The 22,535-nt window shown below is 46.3% G+C and overlaps 1 protein-coding gene across 3 annotated transcripts in view; it reads left to right on the plus strand.

Annotated features, from left to right (window-relative positions):
• LOC118369049 (spectrin beta chain, erythrocytic-like) overlaps window positions 1-22,535 on the plus strand; it is a 98,172-nt gene continuing 75,637 nt past the window's right edge. The window contains exons 1-2 of one of the 3 annotated variants that reach the window (XM_052496626.1): window positions 1-197; window positions 16,046-16,266. In XM_052496626.1, the coding sequence (XP_052352586.1) occupies window positions 16,119-16,266 (148 nt within the window). In that variant the 5' untranslated portion in view covers window positions 1-197; window positions 16,046-16,118. Of the gene's footprint in view, window positions 198-16,045; window positions 16,267-18,373; window positions 19,005-22,535 lie in introns of those variants that run through there. The other 2 variants (XM_052496627.1, XM_052496625.1) reach the window with 2 other exon arrangements.

Raw genomic sequence — 22,535 nt, forward strand, 5'->3', positions numbered from 1 at the left:
CGTGCTGTGTGCACAGTCGCAAGTTTCACATCCCCCTTTCCCGACCTTGCCCGCTCTGGCTCTCCAAGACCGTTGCATCCAGGAGTCCACTGCCGTGACCAGGACTCGTTTTGTGATTCCATGGGATTATTAATGGGGTTTTAATTTGAGGGAAATACAAAGGTGTATATTTTCCTGAAGGATTATAACAAGCATAGGTGAGTTTGGTGGATAGGGGGAAAGTTTCATGAAAATTCACACTGGTGAAATGTCTCCATTCTTTAAAACAAATTATGGGGAAATATGGTTACAGCTGTTAGTGAGAATCTGCGTTTTTAAATATATTTATTGACATGGCGGTGGAATATTAGTGAGAATCTTTTCTAAAAGTAGTGGCTCATTTTGTTTTACCACCTGTTGTTCCTCAATCCATTTTTTCTGAAGGACTTTCATTTCCTTTCAAATACCGCGATGGATACACTGTCGTAGCCTACCTAACCTTGGATTTCTTGTTAATTATTCTGACACAAGCGTATATTAGTATCACTTCTAACTTTGAAAGGCCTTCCTTGAAAGACCTTCATTCGGTAGGCTAGGCTACTCGTTAGTTAAGCGGGTGTAAGGTGAACTTTGAGTGCGCTCGCTATGGGGGGCTATGACGGTCTCGATGCAGACTTTGGTCGCGTCGCTCGCAGAACATTATTCTCTGTAGTGTTATCGGATACATACATTTGAGAGAGAGATTAATACAATATTATCTAAAAAGTTGTTGTCTGCTGGGCAGGAGGATATAATTCACTATTTAATCCTCTTCATCAATCCCCCATGGTACTTAATTGAACATGATGCCACAGAGAGCGCTCTCCACTTCAAACCGTGTCCTTGGCACATAGCCTAAAATAATAGAATATAATAATGCAATTTGGTTCCAGCAAAATGCACACAGACTGGGCATGTTGTTATCCTCTCTCCACTAGGTGGATTGCACTGTTATATCATCATATTGCTTACATTCTGCACTCTACATGAGTGGGAGACAATATTGGGGGGAAAAAACTTTTCATATCAAGTTAACCTAATAGGGAAGGTCCAGGGCACTCAGTCCCTCTCTCCATCTCTCCATCTCCCTCTCTCCATCTCTCTCCCTTCTCTCTCCTCAACCTTTCACAGTCAACTCTCTCTCTTCTCAACCTTTCACAGTCAACTCTCTCTCTTCAACCTTTCACTGTTATCTGTCTCTGTCTCTCTCTCTCTTTCTCTCTCTCTGCCAAACAAACACAAAGCAGAGTCACTACAGCTTCCTGATATCAGTGAATGAAAACAGCTGTGTGGTGTGACAGCCTTTGGTTTCGAATAATAGTGACTTTAGATGAACAGCTTACAGAGTTAAAGGAGAAATGTGAGCATGCCATGGAGCCTTTCCAGCAGTCTGGAATGTGTCCCAAATTGCACCCTATTCCTTATTAAGTGCACTACTTTTGACCATAGGGCTTTGGTCAGAATTAGTGCACTATAGGACATTGGGTGCCATTTAGGATGCAACTTCCTGTAAACAGACTCCAGGAATAGCTTACTATCGATCCCCTTTCTCCCTTTCCTCTTCCCTATAACCTCTACCAAGATCAAACTCCTCCATTATGGCGCTCCAAACCAGGTTTAGGATTACCAATGTAGTAGGCTACACATTGTGTGTGTAATATGTGATACTGTCATGTTTATGTCCCATAGATGAAGGTTAAATGCAATATTATTATTAAGGTCATTCTATTATAGTTCTATTCGGGACCGTTCTAAATGGGGGGGTCTTAGTCCAAAATAGGGGAGGGTTGTCATACTTTTGTTGTTGCTTTGTGTGTTTTTTTTATTGGGCACAGGGCAGGATATACATGAATAATATTCGCCATTTTGCAAGTTTGGACACACCTACTCATTTAAGGGTTTTTCTTTATTTGTACTATTTTCTACATTATAGAATAATAGTGAAGACATCAACAATAGGAAATAACATATATGGAATCATGCAGTAAACCAAAAAAGTGTTAAACAAATCAAAATATATTTTATATTTGAGATTCTTCAAAATAGCAACTCTTTGCCGTGATGAAAGCTTTGCACATGCTTGGCATTCTCTCAACCTGCTTCACCTGGAATGCTTTTCCAATAGTCTTGAAGAAGTTCCCACATATGCTGAGCACTTGTTGGATGCTTTTCCTTCACGCTGCAGTTCAACTCATCCCAAACCATCTCATTTGGGTTGAGGTCGGGTGATTGTGGAAGCCAGGTCATCTGATGCAGCACTCCATCACTCTCCTTCTTGGTCAAACAATCCTTATTGTCATTGTCCTGTTGAAAAATAAATGATAGTCCCACTAGGCGCAAACCAGATGGGCTTATGTATTGCTGCAGAATGCTGTGGTAGCCATGCTGGTTAAGTGTGTTTTGAATTTGAAATTAATCAATGATAATGTCACCAGCAAAGCACCCCCACACCATCACACCTCCTCCTCCATGCTTCACGTTGGGAACCACACGTGTGGAGATAATCCGTTCACCTACTCTGCGTCAAACAAAGACACGCAGTTGGAACCAAAAATCTCAAATTTGGACTCATCAGACCAAAGGACAGATTTCCACTGGTCTAATGTCCATTGCTCGTGTTTCTTGGCCCAAGCAAATCTCTTTTTCTTATTGGTGTCCTTTAGTAGTGGTTTCTTTGCAGCAAATCGACAGTGAAGGCCTGACTCACACAGTCTCATCTGAACAGTTGATGTTGAGATGTGTCTGTTGTATTTGGGCTGCAATTTCTGAGGCTGGTAACTCTAATGAACTTATCCTCTGCAGTACTGGTAACTCTGGGTCTTTCCTGTGGCCGTCCTCATGAGAGACAGTTTCATCATAGCGCTTGATGGTTTTTGCGACTGCACATGAATAAATGTTCAAAGTTCTTGACATTTTCAAGATTGACTGACCTTCATGTCTTAAAGTAACGATGGACTGTTGTTTCTCTTTGCTTATTTGACCTGTTCTTGCCATAATATGGACTTGGTCTTTTACCAAATAGGGCTATCTTCTGTATACTCCCCTACCTTGTTACAACACAACTGATTGGCTCAAACACATTAAGAAGGAAAGAAATTCCACAAATGTACTTTTAACAAGGCACACCCATTAATTGAAATGCATTCCAGGTGACTACCTCATGAAGCTGGTTGAGAGAATGCCAAGAGTGTGCAAAGCTGTCATCAAGGCAAAGGGTGGCTACTTTGAAGAATTTAAAATATAAAATATATTTAGATTTGTTTCACACTTTTTTGGTTACTACATGATTCCATATGTGCTATTTCGTAGCTTTGATCTCTTCCCAATTATTCTACAATGTAGAAAATAGTAAAAGTAAAGAAAAACCCTTGAATGAGCAGGTGTGTCCAAATTTTTGACTGGTACTCTATATAATGTCTTCCATATAGCCACATTTCCTTAACTGCTTGCAGGCTCCTCCCCTATCAAGGTGTTTTGGTACTTCCCTTATGCACTACGCTTTTCCGCCCGCTTACTATACCACAGGTCAATATAGTCTACCAGTCAACTGTCTACCCTGCCCTCTATCCATAGTGACAATAGTGGTCGGTGGATCGTTTGTCCAGATCTGCAATAGGTTAACTAGCAATCATACCGTACATACAATCATTCAAACCTTCACAAATGTTCAATATAAATCCACAAGATAGAGGAATGTCTGACAGGCATTGGAGAGGCCAGGTGCATCATTACACATGAAAGAACAGTTCAGACATGCAGCTCAATGAGCTTCCCTATTGGTTTTGTTTAGAGACAATAAAATGATCCTACCTAGACTAGTTTACGACACCACAATTCAATTCATAATTACATTATTGTTTTCAAGTAAGTATAATTGCGTAAACTTCTGAATAATGACACAAAAGCCCTGTTATTTGAAAGTTGAATTCCATTAATTCCATTTGGATTAGTTGTGGGTGTACTCTGGACAGATTACCGAAAGGCACAGTAGCAGGCCAGCCTGGCTGTAGTTTTGCTTCTGATACTGATGCGCTGTCTGTTGATGATCATTCTCCCAAGTCGTCCTATATAGTGTGGCCAAACAGGCCTGTGCTCCCAGCAGGCCCAGTTATTCAGGAAAGCTTAACACACATTCTGCCTCCTTTCCGATCAGAGCGACCATTCCTCGACCTAGAACCTAACGCTTCAATATAGCCTAAATATTTGTCCTTTAACTTTTAAAATGTATTACCTTTTATGTGCGGCATAAACACATCTAGTCACAATGTTTTAATCTGATTAGGCTCCTTCAATAGTCTCCTGTAGGCTCCTGCTGACCCGCTCCACTCTAATATACAGTAATTCCAGCATTCAAACTATGCAACTGCCATTCGATGAATGGAAAGAGACATCTGTTACAAAACACTCAAGTTTAATGACATTTGGATATTGTCAAACCAAGCCTTCACTACTAAATAGGGAGAGATCTATTTTCTGTTCGTCGAGATTGACATACAAACTTGGTCCCAAAACTTTGGGAAAGGGGGCGATTTTTGGACCTGCCCCCCTTCCCAACGGTCTGTCATAGATCATCTATAGATTACTTGAGCTGTTTGAAAAGAAGGACGATACATTCTGTTCTATCAGAAATACTATGCCACTTCGTCTTTCTGTTCATAGATTTCACTGACTTGTAGTAGTGTAAATTCTATATATATATATACATACTGTAAGGATACAGTGTAGTGTTGTCTCTGTCTGTGTGGTAGGTCCAGTTGTGTGGTACAGTAGGTCCAGTTGTGTGGTACAGTAGGTCCAGTTGTTTGGTAGGTCCAGTTGTTTGGTAGGTCCAGTTGTGTGGTACAGTAGGTCCAGTTGTGTGGTACAGTAGGTCCAGTTGTGTGGTAGGTCCAGTTGTGTGGTAGGTCCAGTTGTATGGTACAGTAGGTCCAGTTGTGTGGTACAGTAGGTCCAGTTGTATGGTACAGTAGGTCCAGTTGTATGGTACAGTAGGTCCAGTTGTGTGGTACAGTAGGTCCAGTTGTGTGGTAGGTCCAGTTGTGTGGTACAGTAGGTCCAGTTGTGTGGTACAGTAGGTCCAGTTGTATGGTACAGTAGGTCCAGTTGTGTGGTAGGTCCAGTTGTGTGGTAGGTCCAGTTGTGTGGTAGGTCCAGTTGTATGGTACAGTAGGTCCAGTTGTCCAGTTGTATGGTACAGTAGGTCCAGTTGTGTGGTACAGTAGGTCCAGTTGTGTGCTACAGTAGGTCCAGTTGTGTGGTAGGTCCAGTTGTGTGGTAGGTCCAGTTGTGTGGTAGGTCCAGTTGTATGGTACAGTAGGTCCAGTTGTGTGGTAGGTCCAGTTGTGTGGTACAGTAGGTCCAGTTGTGTGGTACAGTAGGTCCAGTTGTGTGGTACAGTAGGTCCAGTTGTGTGGTACAGTAGGTCCAGTTGTATGGTACAGTAGGTCCAGTTGTGTGGTACAGTAGGTCCAGTTGTGTGGTAGGTCCAGTTGTATGGTACAGTAGGTCCAGTTGTGTGGTACAGTAGGTCCAGTTGTTTGGTAGGACCAGTTGTGTGGTACAGTAGGTCCAGTTGTGTGGTAGGTCCAGTTGTGTGGTAGGTCCAGTTGTGTGGTAGGTCCAGTTGTGTGGTAGGACCAGTTGTGTGGTACAGTAGGTCCAGTTGTGTGGTACAGTAGGTCCAGTTGTATGGTACAGTAGGTCCAGTTGTGTGGTACAGTAGGTCCAGTTGTATGGTACAGTAGGTCCAGTTGTGTGGTACAGTAGGTCCAGTTGTATGGTACAGTAGGTCCAGTTGTATGGTACAGTAGGTCCAGTTGTGTGGTACAGTAGGTCCAGTTGTACAGTAGGTCCAGTTGTGTGGTAGGTCCAGTTGTGTGGTAGGTCCAGTTGTATGGTACAGTAGGTCCAGTTGTGTGGTACAGTAGGTCCAGTTGTGTGGTACAGTAGGTCCAGTTGTACAGTAGGTCCAGTTGTGTGGTACAGTAGGTCCAGTTGTGTGGTACAGTAGGTCCAGTTGTACAGTAGGTCCAGTTGTGTGGTACAGTAGGTCCAGTTGTGTGGTACAGTAGGTCAAGTTGTACAGTAGGTCCAGTTGTGTCGTAGGTCCAGTTGTATGGTACAGTAGGTCCAGTTGTGTGGTACAGTAGGTCCAGTTGTACAGTAGGTCCAGTTGTGTGGTAGGTCCAGTTGTATGGTACAGTAGGTCCAGTTGTGTGGTACAGTAGGTCCAGTTGTGTGGTAGGTCCAGTTGTATGGTACAGTAGGTCCAGTTGTGTGGTACAGTAGGTCCAGTTGTACAGTAGGTCCAGTTGTGTGGTAGGTCCAGTTGTATGGTACAGTAGGTCCAGTTGTGTGGTACAGTAGGTCCAGTTGTGTGGTAGGTCCAGTTGTATGGTACAGTAGGTCCAGTTGTGTGGTACAGTAGGTCCAGTTGTACAGTAGGTCCAGTTGTGTGGTAGGTCCAGTTGTATGGTACAGTAGGTCCAGTTGTGTGGTAGGTCCAGTTGTATGGTACAGTAGGTACAGTTGTATGGTACAGTAGGTCCAGTTGTACAGTAGGTCCAGTTGTGTGGTAGGTCCAGTTGTATGGTACAGTAGGTCCAGTTGTGTGGTACAGTAGGTCCAGTTGTATGGCACAGTAGGTCCAGTTGTGTGGTACAGTAGGTCCAGTTGTATGGTACAGTAGGTCCAGTTGTACAGTAGGTCCAGTTGTGTGGTAGGTCCAGTTGTATGGTACAATAGGTCCAGTTGTGTGGTACAGTAGGTCCAGTTGTGTGGTACAGTAGGTCCAGTTGTATGGTACAGTAGGTCCAGTTGTGTGGTACAGTAGGTCCAGTTGTGTGGTACAGTAGGTCCAGTTGTACAGTAGGTCCAGTTGTCCAGTTGTGTGGTACAGTAGGTCCAGTTGTGTGGTACAGTAGGTCCAGTTGTATGGTACAGTAGGTCCAGTTGTGTGGTACAGTAGGTCCAGTTGTACAGTAGGTCCAGTTGTACAGTAGGTCCAGTTGTGTGGTACAGTAGGTCCAGTTGTGTGGTACAGTAGGTCCAGTTGTATGGTACAGTAGGTCCAGTTGTATGGTACAGTAGGTCCAGTTGTGTGGTACAGTAGGTCCAGTTGTACAGTAGGTCCAGTTGTGTGGTACAGTAGGTCCAGTTGTGTGGTACAGTAGGTCCAGTTGTATGGTACAGTAGGTCCAGTTGTGTGGTACAGTAGGTCCAGTTGTACAGTAGGTCCAGTTGTGTGGTACAGTAGGTCCAGTTGTGTGGTACAGTAGGTCCAGTTGTACAGTAGGTCCAGTTGTACAGTAGGTCCAGTTGTGTGGTACAGTAGGTCCAGTTGTACAGTAGGTCCAGTTGTGTGGTACAGTAGGTCCAGTTGTACAGTAGGTCCAGTTGTACAGTAGGTCCAGTTGTGTGGTACAGTAGGTCCAGTTGTATGGTACAGTAGGTCCAGTTGTACAGTAGGTACAGTTGTTGTGGTACAGTAGGTCCAGTTGTACAGTAGGTCCAGTTGTACAGTAGGTCCAGTTGTACAGTAGGTCCAGTTGTGTGGTACAGTAGGTCCAGTTGTACAGTAGGTCCAGTTGTACAGTAGGTCCAGTTGTGTCCAGGTACAGTAGGTCCAGTAGGTCCAGTTGTGGTACAGTAGGTCCAGTTGTATGGTACAGTAGGTCCAGTTGTATGTACAGTAGGTCCAGTTGTACAGTAGGTCCAGTTGTGTGGTACAGTAGGTCCAGTTGTATGGTACAGTAGGTCCAGTTGTACAGTAGGTCCAGTTGTGTGGTACAGTAGGTCCAGTTGTACAGTAGGTCCAGTTGTGTGGTACAGTAGGTCCAGTTGTACAGTAGGTCCAGTTGTACAGTAGGTCCAGTTGTGTGGTACAGTAGGTCCAGTTGTACAGTAGGTCCAGTTGTGTGGTACAGTAGGTCCAGTTGTATGGTACAGTAGGTCCAGTTGTGTGGTACAGTAGGTCCAGTTGTACAGTAGGTCCAGTTGTACAGTAGGTCCAGTTGTGTGGTACAGTAGGTCCAGTTGTGTGGTACAGTAGGTCCAGTTGTATGGTACAGTAGGTCCAGTTGTATGGTACAGTAGGTCCAGTTGTGTGGTACAGTAGGTCCAGTTGTACAGTAGGTCCAGTTGTGTGGTACAGTAGGTCCAGTTGTGTGGTACAGTAGGTCCAGTTGTATGGTACAGTAGGTCCAGTTGTGTGGTACAGTAGGTCCAGTTGTACAGTAGGTCCAGTTGTGTGGTACAGTAGGTCCAGTTGTGTGGTACAGTAGGTCCAGTTGTACAGTAGGTCCAGTTGTACAGTAGGTCCAGTTGTGTGGTACAGTAGGTCCAGTTGTACAGTAGGTCCAGTTGTGTGGTACAGTAGGTCCAGTTGTACAGTAGGTCCAGTTGTACAGTAGGTCCAGTTGTGTGGTACAGTAGGTCCAGTTGTATGGTACAGTAGGTCCAGTTGTACAGTAGGTCCAGTTGTACAGTAGGTCCAGTTGTGTGGTACAGTAGGTCCAGTTGTACAGTAGGTCCAGTTGTACAGTAGGTCCAGTTGTGTGGTACAGTAGGTCCAGTTGTACAGTAGGTCCAGTTGTACAGTAGGTCCAGTTGTGTGGTACAGTAGGTCCAGTTGTACAGTAGGTCCAGTTGTGTGGTACAGTAGGTCCAGTTGTGTGGTACAGTAGGTCCAGTTGTATGGTACAGTAGGTCCAGTTGTACAGTAGGTCCAGTTGTGTGGTACAGTAGGTCCAGTTGTATGGTACAGTAGGTCCAGTTGTACAGTAGGTCCAGTTGTGTGGTACAGTAGGTCCAGTTGTACAGTAGGTCCAGTTGTGTGGTACAGTAGGTCCAGTTGTACAGTAGGTCCAGTTGTACAGTAGGTCCAGTTGTGTGGTACAGTAGGTCCAGTTGTACAGTAGGTCCAGTTGTGTGGTACAGTAGGTCCAGTTGTATGGTACAGTAGGTCCAGTTGTGTGGTACAGTAGGTCCAGTTGTACAGTAGGTCCAGTTGTACAGTAGGTCCAGTTGTACAGTAGGTCCAGTTGTGTGGTACAGTAGGTCCAGTTGTACAGTAGGTCCAGTTGTACAGTAGGTCCAGTTGTGTGGTACAGTAGGTCCAGTTGTACAGTAGGTCCAGTTGTACAGTAGGTCCAGTTGTATGGTACAGTAGGTCCAGTTGTACAGTAGGTCCAGTTGTGTGGTACAGTAGGTCCAGTTGTATGGTACAGTAGGTCCAGTTGTACAGTAGGTCCAGTTGTGTGGTACAGTAGGTCCAGTTGTACAGTAGGTCCAGTTGTGTGGTACAGTAGGTCCAGTTGTACAGTAGGTCCAGTTGTACAGTAGGTCCAGTTGTGTGGTACAGTAGGTCCAGTTGTACAGTAGGTCCAGTTGTGTGGTACAGTAGGTCCAGTTGTATGGTACAGTAGGTCCAGTTGTGTGGTACAGTAGGTCCAGTTGTACAGTAGGTCCAGTTGTACAGTAGGTCCAGTTGTGTGGTACAGTAGGTCCAGTTGTATGGTACAGTAGGTCCAGTTGTACAGTAGGTCCAGTTGTACAGTAGGTCCAGTTGTACAGTAGGTCCAGTTGTATGGTACAGTAGGTCCAGTTGTATGGTACAGTAGGTCCAGTTGTATGGTACAGTAGGTCCAGTTGTGTGGTACAGTAGGTCCAGTTGTATGGTACAGTAGGTCCAGTTGTATGGTACAGTAGGTCCAGTTGTGTGGTACAGTAGGTCCAGTTGTATGGTACAGTAGGTCCAGTTGTGTGGTAGGTCCAGTTGTACAGTAGGTCCAGTTGTGTGGTACAGTAGGTCCAGTTGTACAGTAGGTCCAGTTGTGTGGTACAGTAGGTCCAGTTGTGTGGTAGGTCCAGTTGTACAGTAGGTCCAGTTGTGTGGTACAGTAGGTCCAGTTGTACAGTAGGTCCAGTTGTATGGTACAGTAGGTCCAGTTGTGTGGTAGGTCCAGTTGTACAGTAGGTCCAGTTGTGTGGTACAGTAGGTCCAGTTGTACAGTAGGTCCAGTTGTATGGTACAGTAGGTCCAGTTGTGTGGTACAGTAGGTCCAGTTGTATGGTACAGTAGGTCCAGTTGTATGGTACAGTAGGTCCAGTTGTGTGGTAGGTCCAGTTGTGTGGTAGGTCCAATTGTATGGTAGGTCCAGTTGTGTGCTAGGTCCAGTCGGCAGTAGAGGACAATCTATAGATATTGACAGTCAATCAAATTAGGTATGAGCTCTTAGATCTCATACTGTCCCCTGAGTTTAGGGAAGAAAGCATTTAGAAGGTACATCATGGTCTGTCATGTCTGTTTTTTTATCCCTCTCTTTGATATGGCTTTTTCTTTACTCGCCATGCAGTTTCCCTGACACAGGTTGAGCCTAAGTGAATTCTCATGCCTTTTAGTCCAGGAATAGACTTAATCTGTGTCTGGGGAACATGGTCCAATATGTTGGTCTCTACCAGATTTACACCGTGCCAAGATGTCACAGACCTCATTCCAGCTGTTACCGATACACTTACACACACTGTGTGGGTCGTGAGTCTTCCTAACCACACCCATCTGCCAGTTCTCATTTCTCCCTCTCCACTTTCCATACCCCTTAGAAAATACAACCACTCCTCCTCCTTCCTAGACAGTTACTGTGTTTACTCCGGGAAATCATTTCATTTTCATTGCAGCAGATATATATTTATGTAGACATTATAACATCTGTCTGTCTGTGACATTATCTAGAACATTCTGTTCAGACATTGTTAGAGGCTCTTTGGCTCGTTGTTGAGGTGTTTTGTGTTTGATGAAAGCGCCTCATCAGGATTGCAAACCCATTTGTCTGAGGGTGACAATGACAGAAACACTGACAGGTGTTTTAGGAATAGTTACAGATGGAACATCGGCTGGCTGTGTTCTCAGATAGTTGCCATGGTTCCTCTGCTCAGTTGTGTTGTGTTTACCTAGAGATATATTACCTTTTGTGTTGGCCTTCATATTTCATACAAAGGGAGGTATGATATTTTTGCTAAATAATATATAATAATAATATATGCCATTTAGCAGACGCTTTATCCAAAGCGACTTACAGTCATGTGTGCATACATTCTACGTATGGGTGGTCCCGGGATCGAACCCACTACCCTGGCGTTACAAGCGCCATGCTCTACCAACTGAGCTACAGGACCAAATGTCTTCACATTTCCATCTGTCTGTCTTGGTATTCCTTGTCAAGGTTTGATTGAATGCGGAATGATGACATCACTGCTGAATCAGATGTGAAAGAGTAACACAAGGTAGACAGACACTCACATCCACTAGACGGTCTACTGCATCTCAGTGCTAGAGGCATCACTACAGTCCCTGGTTTAAATCCAGGCTGTATGACAACCGGCCTTGATTGGGAGTCCCATACGAAGGCACAGAATTGGCCCAGCATCGTCCGGGTTAGGGTTTGGCCGGGGTAAGCCATCATTGTAAATAAGAATTTGTTCTTAACTGACTTACCTAGTTAAATGAAGGTAAAATAAAATAATAACAAATAAGCTACTGTAGTTGTGGTTGTCTAGAGAGGAATGTGGCCATGGCTTCAGTCTATCAGGTAGTCAGGTGTCTGCATTGATATTAGTCACCGCTAAGATTCTTAGAGCATGTCATGCTCCATGCTCCATGCTCCACGCTCCATGCTCCACGCTCCATGCTCCACGCTCCATGCTCCACGCTCCACGCTCCATGCTCCACGCTCCACGCTCCACGCTCCATGCTCCACGCTCCATGCTCCACGCTCCACGCTCCATGCTCCATGCTCCACGCTCCACGCTCCACGCTCCACGCTCACGCTCCATGCTCACGCTCCACGCTCCACGCTCCACGCTCCACGCTCCCGCTCATGCTCCACGCTCACGCTCCACGCTCCACGCTCCACGCTCCACGCTCCACGCTCCACGCTCCACGCTCCACGCTCCATGCTCCACGCTCCACGCTCCACGCTCCACGCTCCATGCTCCACGCTCCACGCTCCACGCTCCACGCTCCCCGCTCCACGCTCCACGCTCCACGCTCCACGCTCCACGCTCCACGCTCCACGCTCCACGCTCCACGCTCCACGCTCCACGCTCCATGCTTCATGCTTCATGCTCCATGCCATGACGAGTTGTCAGTTTGTCTCAGAGGAAATCGATTGACGTTCTGGATATCATATCCAGTTAGGCCTAGTCTAGTGGCTGTCAGTGTGTGTCTGTGACGTCACATAGCGTAGGGACATGGCTGCTCTGTGGGAGCTAGCCCAGGTTGTGTATTAGATGAGGAGGTTGATCCTCTGTGCTGTGGTCAGTGGGTGGAGCCAGCGTCATGTCTGATAACATCACCCTACACGGGACTGATACAGAGAGGAGGATGAGATGGAGGGAGACCTGGGCATGTATTCACAAAGCCTTTCTGAGTAAAGGTGCTGAACTATGATGAGATCCCCCCCTGTTATTCATTGTGGTTTAAAAGGCTAAACGGATCCTAGATCAGCCTGACTGACACCACTGTATACTACGTTACCCCAACTAGGGCCCCTTCTCTAAATGGAAATGAACAGTCATTCAGACCAGAGGTTGACTGTAGAGTGTCAGTGTCGGTGATGTGCTTTCTCTAACTTTACATCCCACAGTGGAAACGGTACAGCTACACTCAGAAAGATCGGTTATAACTCAAGTTACTTATGCTGGGAGGGGTTTAAATCCTTGAGACACAGTCAGAGGTTTAGTATGTGTGATGTACATGTAACTAACTTTCTCCCAAATCCCCATTGACACCAGTGCATGATGATCTATGGAGAAGTTGAAGTTCCATGTGCAGAGATCTAGTCTGGACCTTCTAGTACATATCATATCACTGGGTAGCTACAGGATTCAATAAATTACATAACATTATGACTTTAGTCCTAATATCTGGTGTTTGTGCAGGATAGCAAAACACCAGACGAGGACACTCTACCATATTCATTGAACTGTACACACACATCCCTACACATGAAGTTAACCCAGACACACTAGCATTAAACTAGTAGAAACACACAGACCAAACACATATTAGCAGTTGAAACATCGACTGGTCCAGCGAGAGCGGTTTGGTTTGAGTCGTTTGGTTTGATTCGATTGGTTTGAGTCGTTTGGTTTGAGTCTATCATTCATCATGCTCCCCAGTAGAGACCGAGAGGTGGGAGGGGTGATGAAATAGGCATGCTGCACCAAAATAGATCTTAGTGGTTAACCTTCACCCGCCATTCCACACACGCACACACACATACACACATATACACACATATACACACACATACAGGCACACATGCACACACACATACAGGCACACACACACACACACACACACATATACACACACACATACAGGCACACATGCACACACACATACACACATATACACACATATACACACACATACAGGCACACATGCACACACACACACACACACACACACACACACACATATACACACACACATACAGGCACACATGCACACACACATACAGGCACACACACACACACATATACAGGCACACACAGCACACATGCACACACACATACAGGCACACACGCACACACACACAGAGACAGGCACGCACGCACGCACATACGCACGCACGCACACACACGCACACGCACACACACACACACACACACACACACACACACACACACACACACACCTACACACCTACACACCACACACACACACACACACACACACACACACACACACACACACACACACACACACACGCATAGACACAAACACTCCACTGTGACAGTTGGGGGACATGTCATGCTAAAACTGGAGCCTGGGGAGGGATGAGGGAGTGGAGGGGACTATTTGGGGTTCCTAAATAGCAGGAAAGGGTTGTAAACCTAAATGGTATACGTTCCTAGGATGTACAGTACCCATAAAAACTTTGGACACACCTTCTCATTCAAGGGTTTTTCTTTATTTGTATTATTATCTACATTGTAGAATGATAGTGAAGTCATCAAAACTATTAAATAACACATATGGAATCATGTGGTAACCAAACAGGTGTTAAACAAATAAAAATATATTTTATATTTGAGATTCTTCAAAGTAGCCACCCTTTGCCTTGATGATGTCTTTGCACACACTTGGCATTCTCTCAACCAGCTTCATGAGGAATGCTTTTCCAACAGTCTCGAAGGAGTTCCCACATATGCTGAGCACTTGTTGGCTGCTTTTCCTTAATTCTGCAGTCCAACTCATCCCAAACCATCTCAATTGGGTTGAGGTCGGGTGATTGTGGAGGCCAGGTTATCTGATGCAGCACTCCATCACTATCCTTCTTGGTCAAATAGCCCTTACACAACCTGGAGGTATGTTGGGTCATTGTCCTGTTGAAAAACAAATGATAGTCCCACTAAGTGCAAACGAGATAGGATGGCGTATCGCTGCAGAATGCTGTGGTAGCCATGCTGGTTAAGTATGCTTTGAGTTCTAAGTAAATCTCTGACGGTGTCACCAGCAAAGCACCCCCACATCATAACACCTCCTCCTCCATGTTTCACGGTGGGAACCACACGTCTAGATCATCCACTCACCTACTCTGCGTCTCACAAAGACTCGGCGGTTGGAACCAAAAATCTAAAATTTGGACTCATCAGACCAAAGGACAGATTTCCACCGGTCTAATGTTCGTTGCTCGTGTTTCTTGGCCCAAGCAAGTCTCTTCTTATTATTGGTGTCTTTTAGTAGTAGTTTCTTTGCAGCAATTCCACCATGAAGGCCTGATTCACACTGTCTCCTCTGAACAGTTGATGTTGAGATGTTTCTGTTACTTGAACTCTGAAGCATTTATTTGTTTTTTGCAACAGCACTTGAAGAAACTTTAAAAGTTATTGAAATGTTCCAGATTGACTGACCTTCATGTCTTAAAGTAATGATGGACTGTAATTTCTCTTTGCTTATTTGACCTGTTCTTGTCATAATATGGACTTGGTCTTTTACCAAATAGGGCTATCTTCTGTATACTCCCCTACCTTGTTACAACTCAACTGATTGGCTCAAACGCATTAATTAAGAAGTAAAGAAATTGCAGAAATGAACTTTTAACATTCACACCTGTTCATTGAAATGCATTTCAGGTGTGCAAAGCTGCCATCAAGGCAAATGTACTTTGAAGAATCTCAAATACAACTATTTTTTTGGTTACTACATGATTCAATGTGTTATTTCATAATGTTGATGTCTTTACTATCATTCTACAATGTAGAAAATAGTAAAAATAAAGAAAAACTAGGTGTGTCAACTTTTGACTGGTACTGTATGTTACAGAATTTATTCCATTGAGATCCACATCCTCCTCTCCCTCCACCACTCTTCCTCGTCCTCCTCTCCCTCTACCACTCCTCACTCGTCCTCCTCTCCCTCCACCACTCTTCCTCGTCCTCCTCTCCCTCCACCACTCCTCACTCGTCCTCCTCTCCCTCCACCACTCCTCACTCGTCCTCCTCTCTCTCCACCACTCCTCACTCCTCACTCGTCCTCCTCTCCCTCCACCACTCTTCCTCGTCCTCCTCTCCCTCCACCACTCTTCCTCGTCCCCTCCTCTCCCCTCCACCACTCTTCCTCGTCCTCCTCTCCCTCCACCACTCCTCACTCACTCGTCCTCCTCTCCCTCCACCACTCTTCCTCGTCCTCCTCTCCCTCCACCACTCCTCACTCGTCCTCCTCTCCCTCCACCACTCCTCACTCGTCCTCCTCTCCCTCCACCACTCCTCACTCGTCCCTCCTCTCCCTCCACCACTCCTCCTCGTCCTCCTCTCCCTCCACCACTCCTCCTCATCCTCCTCTCCCTCCACCACTCCTCCTCATCCTCCTCTCCCTCCACCACTCCTCACTCATCCTCCTCTCCCTCCACCACTCCTCCTCATCCTCCTCTCCCTCCACCACTCCTCCTCGTCCTCCTCTCCCTCGACCACTCTTTCTCATCCTCCTCTCGCTCCACCACTCCTCTTTCTCCTTTCCCAGAGCAGCTGAAGCGGTCTCCAGCCCCCAGTTACCTCACCCAGCCAGCGACCCCACCACCACACTGGCTGCAGCCATGACGTCCACCACGGACTTTGACAACGTTGAGATCACTCAGCAGTACAGCCGCATCAACACACGCTTCGAGCTGCTAGGAGAGGAGCTGGACAATGACAACAGCTCTGCAAGACTGTTTGAGAGGTCACGCATCAAAGCCCTCGCAGGTGACCTAGGGTTCAAACATGGGGCGGGCTGGGGTGTGTTCTGTTGGATGGGGTCATTCTCTGTCACCTGTCTTGAATTCAGCTTTCAAATAAGAACACGTGGAAGGTGTCAGAATACTGTCTAGGCTTGTTTGTGCTATGTGGTGTGTTTTATAAAGTCTACCTGATAGTTTTGAGCCTCATATAATCATGTCAGAGTTTGTCTGCAGCCACATCCCCCAGCAGAGCAGCTGAGACTGATCATACACTCTCTCTCTTTCTCTCAATTCAATTCAATTCAAGGGCTTTATTGGCATGGGAAACATGTTTACATTGCCAAACAAGTGAAGTAGATAATAAACAACTGAAATAAACAATAAAAATGAACAGTAAACATTACACTCACAGAAGTTCCAAAATAATAAAGACATTTCAAATGTCATTAATCTCTCTCTCGCTCTCTTGCTTTCTCTCTCACATACACACACACCACACCCCTAGAGTTGCTGGGATCATTTCCAGAATGCTCCAGTGTGAGCGATGTGGACAGCTGCCCTCCCTTAAGTTCTGGTAAAAAGTAGTGCAGTATATAGGGAATAGGTTTCCATTTAGGTTTCCCTGTCTGCCTCCTAAATGGCAGCCCCCATAAGTGGTACACTAATGGAAGAGTGTGTGGTTATTGGATGTCAAGGACTCTACTTTAGTTTGGCCATTGGCTGTACTGATCTCTATCTCTCTTTAGCTTTCTCTTTCAAGCTGGTGGTTGTTCCCAGTCTGTCTGTCTCTTTGAAAGAGGAGAGAGCCTCTGTGTGGAGCTAGCTAGCTGGTGTTATGTTGCTATACTGATGTCTCTGTAATGCAATCAGAGTTCCCTGTCACAGACCGAGAGGGAGGGAATGAGGGAGAGGGAGCGAGAGAATGAAAGAGCGAGGGGAAGAGAGAGAAAGAGAGAAAGTGGGGGAAGAGAGAGAAAGAGGGAGGGAATGAATAGGAGGGAGTAATGGCTCTTACACATCAGTATTGCTGTACAGGTTGTGAACAGAGTAGGATCTATGTCTACTGTACCATCATACACATACAGTAACATTCTCATAATCTCCTCCGATTTTGGGAACCCCTTCTCTGATCCACGTTGGTGTATAGATATTCACCCACTGACTAAAACATGTAAAACATGTATGATCACTGAGTCATGTAAAAACAATAAGCCCTCCATCCTACACTTCCCATGGTTATTTCATGGCTGTGTGGGGAGGAGAGGAGATGCACAGCCTTGTCAGGAACACACATGTGAAGCCTGGGACATATTGTATGCATGGCTGGTGCGCTGGAGAAAGAACCACTTGGCTGAGGTGAGTGGAACGGAGTGCGGGATGCGGGAGATCGGGCAGGTCATCCATGATACAAGTCAGTATTCGGGGTCAGTCCATGTCTGAGGACATAGGGAGATGCAGGAAAACCAGCCACTAGGGGCAACACTGAGCACCGTTTCCTTCAAGTACTGTAGTTTTCAGTTTTGCTAGGATGGTGCGGATGTGGATGGTGGAGAGGCGTAAGCATCTGCCTCTGATTCCAAAGGTTGCATGTTCAAATCCAGCGATAGAAAGTTGTTTTTGATATTTTTGTTTTAAGCCCAAACCTTAACCCTTACCGTTAAACATTCAGAGTTAATGCCCAACCTTAAGAATTTGGAGTTGATGCCTAAACTTAACCTTAAACACTTCTAAATTTGACATTTTGATAAACATGGATGAACGTCTAATTCTGACGTGAGACTGTGAGAGCTTGTTGGAGAGAGAGAGCGAACGAGAGCAACATCAGCGCTGAAGTGAGGAGAGAGAGTGAGAGAGGAGGGAGAGAGAGAGCGAGCGAGATATGGGAGAGAGGGATGAGAGAAAGAGAGCGCAGCATCAGTGCTGGAGTGAAAACAGAGAAGGAGTGTGAAAAAGAGACAGAAAGAGAGAGGGCGGGAACAGGAGAGAGTGCCAGACAGGAGAGGTAGAGGGAACAAGAGACGAGGTGAGATCGAGAGAGAAAAGAGGAGAGAAGAGGAGAGAAGTGGCAATAAGTGGAGTGCTGCTGAGCACCTCTCATCCCAGCTCTCCGCTCCAGACTCCCTCCATCGTTGGACTCAGGACTCAAGATGAGCAGCCCGTCTCCATGTCTGTTGCGTGCTGTCAGCCAACCTCGGCTCCGAGAGGTCAAGATCAGCCTGAAGACCAGGGAGACCCGGGAGACTAACAGGGAGACGTCCACACCCCTCAGATCCATTGGTGTGACCCTGGGGAGGGACAGGGACAGTTACAGAGAGGCCACCAGGGACCGGGCCATCACCCCAGGGAAAGAGACCCCGCTCCGGGCCACTTTGAGCAGCAGCAACCGCAGCCGGAGCACCCCACCCGTCCACAGAGCCCAGAGGAGGGCAGCGAGGGGTGATGGGAGAACCACCAGGCAGGAGACAGAACACCAGCCTGAGAGGAACGGGACCCTCCGGGTCATACCCACGTCTGGATCTAGAGACCCTCATCCTCTGGGACTGGGTCTGGGTCTCTCCCCCATCTCTTGTTTCTCCTCTTCCTCCTCCACCTGCACCCCTGCCAGACGTCAGCAACGCCATGCTCCCTCTCCCCCTTGCCCAGCTTCTCCCCCCACCACCTCCTCCTCAGGCAGGGGTATGAAGAAGGCGAGGTGTCTGAGCTACAGCACCTCCAACATCTGCTTCAACTCCATCCTGGATGGACGCTTCAGGCAGCTGCAAGGTAAACTACTGTCTAGGCTGGTCTGAGGTTGGGGGTGGTGATGGTGTTGGTGGGATGGATGCTTCAGGCAGCTGCAAGGTAAACTACTGTCTAGGCTGGTCTGGGGTTGGGGGTGGTGATGGTGGGATGGATGCTTCAGGCTGCAAGGTCTACTGTCTAGGCTGGTCTGAGGTTGGGGGTGGTGATGGTTGTTGGTGGGATGGATGCTTCAGGCAGCTGCAAGGTAAACTACTGTCTAGGCTGGTCTGGGGTTGGGGGTGGTGATGGTGTTGGTGGGATGGATGCTTCAGGCAGCTGGGTAAACTACTGTCTAGGCTGGTCTGAGGTTGGGGGTGGTGATGGTGTTGGTGGGATGGATGCTTCAGGCAGCTGCAAGGTAAACTACTGTCTAGGCTGGTCTGGGGTTGGGGGTGGTGATGGTGTTGGTGGGATGGATGCTTCAGGCAGCTGCAAGGTAAACTACTGTCTAGGCTGGTCTGGGGTTGGGGGTGGTGATGGTGTTGGTGGGATGGATGCTTCAGGCAGCTGCAAGGTAAACTACTGTCTAGGCTGGTCTGAGGTTGGGGGTGGTGATGGTGTTGGTGGGATGGATGCTTCAGGCAGCTGCAAGGTAAACTACTGTCTAGGCTGGTCTGAGGTTGGGGGTGGTGATGGTGTTGGTGGGATGGATGCTTCAGGCAGCTGCAAGGTAAACTACTGTCTAGGCTGGTCTGGGGTTGGGGGTGGTGATGGTGTTGGTGGGATGGATGCTTCAGGCAGCTGCAAGGTAAACTACTGTCCAGGCTGGTCTGAGGTTGGGGGTGGTGATGGTGTTGGTGGTGGGTCCACAGTCCATCCTCTCTCACTTAACTTTAGGGTTAGTCTTGCAGTGATGGTGGTGTGTCCAGTTCATCCCCTCCCACCCTACAGGGGTTAAAGAAGAGAACACAGTTTCCCAGGGTACCCTTCCCATCCCTCTCTCTGTGTTCAGGACAGATTTAGGTCAAGGAGGGGTTGATGGGGAGGTCTGGCTTGCGGTGCGAGGGAGCGTGTGGGTGGTTTGATTGCTCCTGCTGTCGTGACGAGCTGGGGAGTCAAGGGAAGTGACATTCCACTGTGTAGTGGCACTTTTTAAAAAATGTAGTTGTATTTATTTATTTTCAGGAAGCAGAGGCTATGTTCCAACTGTTCGCTGAGTTTGATCTGAATATTTCATGAAGCAAACTCCTAAAAAGGTTGTACTGTGTTTTCCTTTCCGGTGCTGTAATCTTTTATTCGTAGAATTAGAGTGGGATTGATTATGGATTAACACTATCTTATTACCTGTCTACCACCCTTACCACTCACTTTGTACTCACCAACTATTTTCACCTGACATTATCAAAATGTGATGTAACATAAACACTAGCTACAGTATTCATTTGGTTTCTTTTCTCCTGGTGAGCCATGTGACTCTCCTAGGCTCTTCAGAAACTCTATGTTCAGATAACTGGGTGGAACATCTATTAAATAATCCATCCCCTCCTTTCCTCCTCTCCTCCTAACTTCCATCTTTTCTCTCCGTTATTCGATTTTCTAAAAGAGCGGTTGTCCATCACTCTTGAATTTACATTAGCTTTTGCTAGCCAGCTCCCTGATGACAGGAACACATTAGTGAGGATGAGAGAGGAGGAGAGGAGGACATGAGGAGAGGAGGACATGAGGACATGAGGACATGAGGAGAGGAGGACATGAGGAGAGGAGGACATGAGGAGAGGAGGACATGAGGACATGAGGAGAGGAGGACATGAGGAGAGGAGGACATGAGGAGAGGAGGACATGAGGAGAGGAGGACATGAGGACATGAGGACATGAGGAGAGGAGGACATGAGGAGAGGAGGACATGAGGAGAGGAGGACATGAGGAGAGGAGGACAGGAGGAGAGGACAGGAGGAGGAGGCCAGGAGAACAGGACAGGAGGCCATTAGGACAGGAAGACAGGAGGAGAGGAGGACATGAGGAGAGGAGAACATGAGGACAGGAGGACCTGAGGACAGGAGGACATAAGGAGAGGATGACAGGAGGATATGAGGAAAGGAGGATATGAGGACATAAGGACAGGAGGACAGGAGGACAGGAGTAATAAGAAAGGAAGCCAGCCTCTACTGTCCAATGATTCAGTGGATTCTGAAACCCATGATGTAATCAGGCACTGTCTGCTGTCTCTCTCTCAATTCCATTTAAATGTCTTCTCTCTCTCTCTCTGTTTCTCTTTATCATCTCTACTGCTTCATATTAATTTAAGATTTGTTAACCAATGTCTTTGTTATTCCATCATTCATTTTGTCAGTGTTATGTCTTTCTGTGTTATCTCTGTGTTATCTCTGTGTTATCTCTGTGTTATCTCTGTGTTATCTCTGTGTTATCTCTGTGTTATTCTGTGTTATCTCAGTGTTATTTTGTGTTATCTTCGTGTTATCTCTGTGTTATTCTGTGTTATTCTGTGCTCTGCCAACAGTATGCCATTCTGTCTTTGTTCTGTGTCTTTGGGTGTCTGTTACAGTACCAATGTATCATAAATTGTACCTTTCTGCAATGCATTGCTTATTTACTTTTGCTTATTTGCTTATTTACCTCTACTTTGTCTCTGTCCTCTCACCCTGCTCCCATGCCAAACTCCTGCAGCAAGCTCCTGTGTAGAGTTGAAATAATGTCATTCTAAAAAGTTTCCCCCACTGCCTGGGTAGGTGTTGCTTAGCTGTGCTGGGTGCATCTGCTGCCCTGGTGTGTCTCTGTCAGTCAGTCCTCTCATCAACCATGCTCCACACCAGACCCAGACTCCTGCCGCACTCTTCCCATGAACTAAACTGGTCAGGTTGTCAGGTTGTATTTTGGTTATAGAAGGTTGTATACAGGTTGTACATGTTTTTGGGGCAAACAGAGGGGGAGACAGCAGGAAGGGTGGACGACGTGGGAATGTTCAATCTCACACAACCGATCTCTGGTGGGGAGTAGTATATATGTGACTAGCCAGGAATAGCCACGGTTAGCAAGGGTTAGCCACGGTTAGCCAGTGTCGTGTCTTTGACTATGCCGGATTAAGTGATATGACATGCTATTCTAGAAAATCCTTTCTCCGTAATTAATATTACCTGATTGAGCTAATCATGTAAATGTAATTAACTGGAGAGTCGGGGCACCACAAAATAATATTTATAGAGCTGTTATCTTCCGAATAAACTCTTAAAGACCTAGTAATATTTTACATCAATAGCAGTCAATATTAATCGTCACCTTAATTCAGTTTCATCTGAAAGTTGTAAAATATTGGTTATCTGCACAAACCCTGGCTAACAAGTTGAATCAGCAATACAAAATTGTGTTTAGTTAGATATTTAGTAAATAAATAATTAATCACACAGAATTACCTATACAAAGAATAAATCATACCTTGATTACAAATTACGTCATAAAGGAAAACATCCCTAGCGGACGGAACAGATATGACAGCTGGTTACACAAAAGAAAAGGGGCTTGGTTTGAGTGAAAGAGCGGGAAGACTGAGGGACAAAG

This window comes from Oncorhynchus keta, chromosome 35 (genome assembly GCF_023373465.1).
Source record: "Oncorhynchus keta strain PuntledgeMale-10-30-2019 chromosome 35, Oket_V2, whole genome shotgun sequence".
Lineage (NCBI taxonomy): Eukaryota > Metazoa > Chordata > Actinopteri > Salmoniformes > Salmonidae > Oncorhynchus > Oncorhynchus keta.